Genomic DNA, 7455 nt, shown 5'->3' with positions numbered 1-7455 from the left:
GCAGTGCGCGGTCCTGCGTCGCGGCCTCCTCATCCCCTTCAAGGCGGGTGGTTTTCGGGGTAGCGCTGCTTTGGCGTGAGTCGGTACTAACGGTGAGGGCGCGGTCCCCGGTCGGGCGGCGCGGTAAGCAGAAGGGGAACGGCCGGGGGCGGCCCGCAGTTTCCCGCTTTGGCGGCGGGGCGGCGGGGTGGCCGCTGCCCCGCAAGGCGGGCCTCAGCCGCTTCGCGCATAGTGCGCATGCGCAGAAAGGGCGGCCGACCGCATGTGTGTGGCGAGGGAGCACGTTACGGGGAGGGCGCATGCGCACTTGGACAGCCCGGGTTCTTTTTCGCGCCGCTTTTTTTTTTTTTTTTTTTCCTCGTGAGGGGGACGGGCGTGACTTTTTGCCTTGGTGCATGCGCACTGAGAGGGCTGAGCCAGCGGTGGGCGGGGTCGGAGGGAAGCGGGGCTCGCCGGCTGTGTACGGTGGCCGAGTAGGGCCGGTCCTCTCAGCGCGTTGCTCTTTCTCAGGCGGGAGAAGCGCCTCAGGGAGCGACGCTGCGGGCGGCGAGGGACTGAGGTGGGTTGTGAGGAGAATCGAGGCCCTTTGTGCGGCTGGGAGCTCCCTCAGTACCTGCTCCCGGTTCCTGGGCCCTCTCCGGGGCAGGCCTCGCCGAAAGACTGAGGGGCGGGATCCAGCTGGATGGCTGGGCCTGCTGAGGGGGATGAACCGGGCCCCGCTGCGGGAACGGGGACAGAGACAGGCCGAGGGACTCTGGGCTGTGCTAGCCCTCGAGCGTGTGGGGTCTCGGGGCCATGTGTGTCCGGGCAGGCTGCCCACCGTGCGCCCATGGCAGGCGAGGTGCAGTGAGAGCCATGTCGCGGTAACACACCCATCCGCAGCAGAGCAGTAGCGGCTTCCAGATCCAAATCCTGGGCCTCTGACATTCCTTTTTATTCCTTTTAATTGGTATGTTTCAGCCCGTTAAAAAAAAAAGTCATCCCTTTGACCATATATTTTTGGTTTCGAGTTCTGTGCTTTTGTTTTGAAAAAGAGCAAATCACTTCCTTTGTTTTTGATTAACTTCAGAAGGTTTTGCACCAAAACTAGTTGTGGACTATCTTAATGACAGGACAAGGAGGCAGTTTATCCCATTCGAGTAAAATGGGATCGAAACAGATTGCGCAGGAAACTTTTGATGATGCAGTGCAAGAAAACATTACAGAATTTGAAATGGATCCAGAAGAGGCTGTGAGAGAAGCTGTGCAGCAGTTTGAGTCCCAAGGTATTGTAAATTCATCTGCTTTTGCAGTTCAGATTATTACAGACTGAGTTTTTACATATCTTAAAATTTAAGAGAACCTGCATGCAAAGATCGATCATCCAGTGTTGAAAAGAAGCCTTTGTGAAGTGGAACACAGACGCTATTAATGCTAACCTAGTTTCATGGAGTAATTATGACTGAAAAACTGCTTTGAGTAAAACTGCAGGGTGCAATTTTGTCAATGAAATTAAACTCTTTTTCCCAGTTGACATTTAGCTAGAATTGAGGCTTTGTTCCAGGACATATTTGACCATTATAGTTAGAACTTCAGCAGCATTTCAGCATCTTTATGCATTGATCCGTGCTTTACAATAAGTTCATCTTTGTTGACTGTGGTTAACTTGACAAATTTTACCCAAGCTCCTGTAACTAATACTAATCTTGTTTTTGTTTTTCCTTTTAGGTGTTGACCTAAGCAATATTGTGAAAGCTGTGCGGCAGCCTGCCTCTGAAAATGGTCAAAAGCAAAAGCATGAAATTTTGCTGGTAGGAGCACAAATTTATGTTGTCTTCTAAGGATCAGGGTTATATAATAGTTTAAGTAATAGACTGAGAATAATGAGACATACCTTCTACTTCTGCCTCTGTCCCATTTCTCTGTGAGCTCTTCGACAAGCACTTAATCCCATCTATTCTGCAAACTAGGAATAATATAAAAGTTCAAAGAGCTAGCTTGCACTTTTCAGTGGAAGTATCTGTGTAAAGAGCAAAATGCCAGCATTTCTTGCCTAGGAAATGGAGAGGCTGCCTTTCATAACTTAGAAGCAGATTCTCCTGTTGTCAGGTAAAGTCAAAGCACGGAAGAACTTTAATGAAAGAAATACAAGTTACCTAAGTGGTAGCTGTTAGCTAGCTCTTCTGAGGGTAGGCGAAAAGATTGAATATGGTCCCTCTCCAGCAAGACTAGAAATATTCATGCGCACCACTGACCCCTGTGAATTGTGCTGGTTGGACCCAGTTCACCCACTGGTGGTCAGACTGGCATGCAGTGATGGCTTGACAGTGATGGCAGAAGTACAGATTCCTCTAAGGGTTCTGTGCATGAAGACAAAATGCTGCTCTTCAAGACAGCCATTTCCTAGATATGTCAAGCTAATTTTAAATTTAAGAGAATACTATTATTATAAATAAAAAAATTTGAAAGACTGTAAAGAACTGCTCTTGTTCCTCCACAGTTCAGGTCAAAAATTAACTATTGTTCTCTTCTTTAGACTTTAGATTCCCTTGGGAGAGCTGTTGCTGACTCTGATCTTGCTGAGATGGCCGAGCAGCTAGTGGTCTTCACTGATCAGTGCAAAGAACAGCTGGCTTTCCGCTACCTGGCTGCGCAGAATGGTGCCTATTCTGTGGTATTCTCTGCCTGCCAGTTGGCTTCAGGAGACAGAAATTTAATGCTGAAAGCCTTTTATACGCTGTCTGCCATCTTGGATGGGCAGCCAGACCTACTTGACTCCGCTGGCCAGGATCTACTGCTACACACTCTGAAGGAATATAGGGAGGATGCGGAAATGACGCTGGCTGGGATCCGATGCATTCGGCACGCCTGTCTGAAACATGAGCAGAATCGTCAGGACTTTGTGAAAGGTGGGGTTCTGCCACTTCTGACTGGAGCTATAGTCCAGCACGGAGACAGTGCCGATGTCGTCCGAACGGCGGCCTCAGCGCTCAGGGTCATGACGTTTGATGATGACATCCGTGTGCCCTTTGGTCATGCTCATGATCACGCTAAAATGATTGTGTTGGAAAACGATGGGTTAAGAGTCCTCATCGAAGCTGCAAAAGGTAAAATTAACCCCATGATTGTTGATCCTAATTTTGAATCATCTGTGCTTTCTTATCTCAAAACTGTGCTTTGTCGTAACTTGAAGCTCCCCAGAGATGATTCAGAAATTTGCCACTAAAGTGATGTTTAATTCTTTTGATGAAATATGCCCTGAGAGAGAAAAATAATATGACCTCTCCAGAGGCTAGCAGCAGCACCAAGGTGGCAGTTATCAGAGCTCTTTGTCAGTCTGTCGAGGAAGTATTTTACAGCCCAGTGCAGGTTTACAGGCACGTTATCCCCGCTGAGGTGCTGCATTCTTGCCAAGAAAAGATGTTCTGTCTCAGTCTAGATACAGAGTGAACAGGATGTCATCTGTGCTGTTTTAATATAGAAAGTGAAATACACTGTTTCCTGTGTTTCTTTAAAGAAGCAATGTGAAACACCTTGGTTCTGCAGCACCCCTCCTTGCTCATAGTTACTCCATTCATCATCTCTCCTCTGCAGCATTCACAGATAACTCCAGTGTTCTCAGTGAACTGTGTGCCACCCTTTCTCGCCTCTCTGTCAGGAATGAATTCTGTCAAGAAATTGTGGATCTTGGCGGCTTAAATTTTATGGTGGCTCTACTGGCTGACTGCATTGACCATCCGGTGAGCGATGTAAAGTGTACTTGGGAGTGGAAGTAATGCAGCAAGGTGTGCTTTTTAGTTTAAAGTCCTGGCTGTGAATGGGCCTTAGACTATGCATTATTTTAGGTGCAGTTAGGGTTGAAACCCCAACCATTGATCCCTATTTACAGCCTTATATATGGAACTAGGTCACATGTGCCCTGTCAGACAAGAACACAGTAATTCTGAGCCCCTTGCTCATAGTTACTTCCTCTGTCCTCCACGCTCCATGAGCAGAACTGTGCTTGCTCCCAGAAAAGCTGAGCTTCTGGTTTTCCATCAATCTAGCTAGAAGAGATTCAAGAGGATTTAGATGCTCGAGTCCCAGAGGGCTGATGTTTCATTCTTTAAGCTTCGTTGAAAACCTCTGCCAAACTAACAAGGTTCCTTCTTACTCTAGCAAGAAAGTGTGTCCGAGGTGTGAGTGACTGAGAATAGTGTTGCTGTTCAAAACTGGGAATGACAACTGTTTGAATGGAGTTGCTGGGGGACGTTCTGGTTGGCTTTCAAAAGCCTGTAAAACTCTCTCTGCAGCTTTCTGAGCTGTTTTTTCTTGATGAACGCAGGACGTGGTAAAGCAGGTGCTGAGCGCCATCCGAGCGGTTGCAGGTAATGACGACGTGAAAGATGCCATCGTTAATGCTGGGGGAACAGACCTCATTGTACTTGCTATAAGCCATCACCTTGCCAACCCTCAGGTACGCACCTAAGTGGTTGATGGAGTCCCTCTGGGGCTGGGAATGGAGATCAGGTTTGGGCTGCATAATGTAGCAGTGTAACCTGTCTTGTGTAGGGGAGCAACCCACAGCATTGCTCTGACTTGTGATAAACCACTTATGCTGAGAGCAGATACATTGTAAGTATAGTTATTAAATTATTGCAACTGAACAATTGATTAAACCTTTAACATCCAGTTGTTGTGGAGTGGTTAAGTGCATGCTTTGGCAAATATTTGTGTAAATGTAAAAGTATGTCCACTCTAATATATTAGGGTTTTTTCTTGTTCCTGAATCAGATGGATACTGGATACAGTGTTTGGCACCTCTGGGTGTAAAACTTGCTTTACATGCCAGAGAAGCAGGATGTTTTAGTGGAAGAAACTTAAAAAAATAAAAATAAATTTTAAAAACTGCCAGAAAAGGAAACAAACTCCAAACACTTTTTTTCCTTAAAGCAACATTTTCAGCCAGTGAGTGTCTCTTTATCTTGCAGATCTGTGAGCAAGGTTGTGCAGCCTTGTGCATGTTGGCTTTGCGCAAACCCGAGAACTGTAATGTCATCATGGAAGGTGGAGGGGCGTTGGCAGCTCTTCAGGCCATGAAAGCACACCCACGAGAAGTGGCTGTACAGGTATTTGCCTCAGAGCACTTGATTATTTATTCAGGATTGGTGTTGGCTGTGCTCACCACTTCATTGGGATTTTGTCCTTTACTTGACAAATAATAAAAGGTTCTGAGTATGTTGGGAATGCAGGATCTAAATGCAGGACTCCCTACATCTGTCACTGTGATGTGATCGGAGCAAAATTTAGTTTGGGTTTCAAACCCACCTGAATTTAGCTTCAAGCGACTGTGGAATGCCATGCTTCTCTTCCAGGCATTACTTCTCCTCCCCCTCCTTCACAGAGCAGGATAAGGATAGGCTCTTTCAGACCCAGCCTGTGCTATGATGTTATCTGTCCTATAAGAGACATTGCCATCTATTCTCCAAAGTCGAATAAAACACCTACAAGGCAAGAAGTTAGCCTCTGGTTTTCATGCAAGTCTCAGTAGGCTCTGTGTCCGCTTTTCTGCTCTCAAGAGTGTTAAAATACCATAGATGATATTTTTCTGAAAGAGTCGTTTCAGCTAAGTGCCAGGGAAGGTGCCTGGAACAGCATACAAGTCGATGGAAAGATGGGTCTGCTGTAACTGGAGAATTCTGTCTTAGTGTTCTTTAAAGAAATACTTGGGATTGCCTGGCTGGTGTTTGAGATTTGCTGGTGTTCTCACAGAAGCAGGAGGTTTTGTTGTATAAACTTCAATGTGAAATAGCAGCCATGCTTTTGTCCATGGACTTATTCTTCCAGGAAATAGTTTGTTGCTGTCTGCAGCATCTCACATTTAGTTGCCCAGAAAAGGTTCTTTATGTGGAGCCAGTTCTGCTTTGTGCGTGCCAGCATCCTACACGGATGGTATTTCCCTACAAAAGATGCTAATATCTCTCATTTATCTCTCTCCTCAGAAACAGGCTTGCATGCTGATCCGCAACCTGGTCTCCCGGAGCCGGGACTTTTCTCAGCCCATCTTAGAGATGGGAGCTGAGAACCTAATAACGGAAGCTCGTGCAACACACAGGGACTGCGATGATGTGGCCAAAGCCGCACTGCGGGATCTTGGCTGCAAAGTGGAGCTCCGAGAGCTGTGGACAGGTCAGAAGGGAAGCCTAGCCCAGTGAATCTCCACTCCACTGAGCCATGGAGCTTCAAGACATCTATGTACATGAAACCTGAGGGGGGAAAACAAAGTGGCATGGATTCATTTGCAGTTACATTGAACTGGAATATCTGAAGCAAATGCCTGGCTTGTGAGGCTGCAGTGAACTTTTTATTGGGAGCTACAGCTGAAATGGCTTTATGCATTCACAGGCGGCAAATCAACTCTTGTGTAGTAATCATTCCCTGAATCATCTAATGCCTGAAGATGATCTGCTCCCCCCTGTTGTTATGTATGTTCCTTGTGTACAGAACGGGGCTGTTCCCACATGCTCTGTTCTATACAGGAAGAGCAAAAGCGGCTCTTTCCTGATAGGAGTTTGGTACGTACCATGGCAGCTGGTTCTGATTTGTTTCTCTGCCGATGGAGGCTAGCAGCCTGATCTGGTTAACGGGATGGATGAGGAGAAATCCCATCATTTGTGAATGTGTTCTGTCCTGTTGTACTATTCTGCTGTTATTTTACTGCTGACCATATTCTGTGTTGCCGCTTCGGTTTGGATTTTCAGCCAACATAACATTTTAAACAAAAGCAAAGTAAGCATTTTGGATAGCGTGGCCCAAAGCAACGTACTTTGATGTTGCCATTTGCATCCAGGAGGAAAGTTCGTGTTCTCTTTCAGCGAGATGAGCAAGTCGGGGCGGCGGGGAGGGGACTGCTTGCGAGGATGGTAGTTTCAAAGCAGGGACAAACTGGCAGTGGTACCACACAGCAGGAAGCCAGCACCAGGGAGCCCACGCTTTGGTTATCTCTTAGCAGGGCGGTGCTTCCCTGAATCCAAGGGTGCTGTAATTGTAATGAAGAGGCCGTGCGCCTCGTGGTCTGAAGGCAGCTGTGGACTAGGGGGCAAAACAGGGGAGGTGAAACATCCAGAAAGGCTCTGAAGGCTCAGCTAAAGGCTTCTGTGTGCCCCTATTTCTTGCTGGGCTGTGTTGTTACTAGCCCTGCTGTGGTCCTGAACCTTCCTCCTGCGCTGCTACTGATGTTGTACTTGAGTGGATGTTTTCTAATGTGATATTCTCTGTAGAAATGTTGACCCTATAAAACATAAAAATGTACAAGGGTGGTTGGCTCTTTATGGAGCCTTTTTGAGGCAGGAAAAGAAAGGTGGTGGAAATGCCTCTGTGATGAGTTTGTAAGTAAAGCCTCCTTCTGCCCCGCGCTATCTGCCAGCAGATAGCAAAGGTCATTGTGTTCTTCAAAGGCCTCTAACCCCGCGAGAGTGTTTGAGGAGAGGCTGCCTA

General features: G+C 47.0%; 1 protein-coding gene across 3 annotated transcripts; it reads left to right on the top strand.

The window, feature by feature from the left end:
- ARMC6 (armadillo repeat containing 6) lies at window positions 1-7339 on the top strand. Of its 3 annotated transcripts, none has more exons than XM_052800504.1 (8): window positions 1-92; window positions 1113-1265; window positions 1708-1790; window positions 2516-3086; window positions 3574-3719; window positions 4304-4435; window positions 4950-5087; window positions 5961-7339. In XM_052800504.1, exons 2-8 carry the CDS (start codon window positions 1145-1147, stop codon window positions 6171-6173), a joined length of 1404 nt encoding a protein of 467 aa, XP_052656464.1. In that variant the 5' UTR covers window positions 1-92; window positions 1113-1144; the 3' UTR covers window positions 6174-7339. The 3 variants fall into 3 exon arrangements, with proteins under 3 accessions (XP_052656464.1, XP_052656465.1, XP_052656463.1); XM_052800505.1 differs by having other exon boundaries at window positions 9-123; XM_052800503.1 differs by lacking the exon at window positions 1-92 and adding an exon at window positions 389-559.
- Window positions 7340-7455: the final 116 nt, after the last annotated feature.

The sequence above is a fragment of the Harpia harpyja genome, chromosome 11 (assembly GCF_026419915.1).
Source record: "Harpia harpyja isolate bHarHar1 chromosome 11, bHarHar1 primary haplotype, whole genome shotgun sequence".
In the NCBI taxonomy this organism is placed as follows: Eukaryota; Metazoa; Chordata; class Aves; order Accipitriformes; family Accipitridae; genus Harpia; species Harpia harpyja.
Note: the sequence above shows the minus strand (reverse complement) of the source record. Positions and strands in the feature narration are given on the sequence as shown.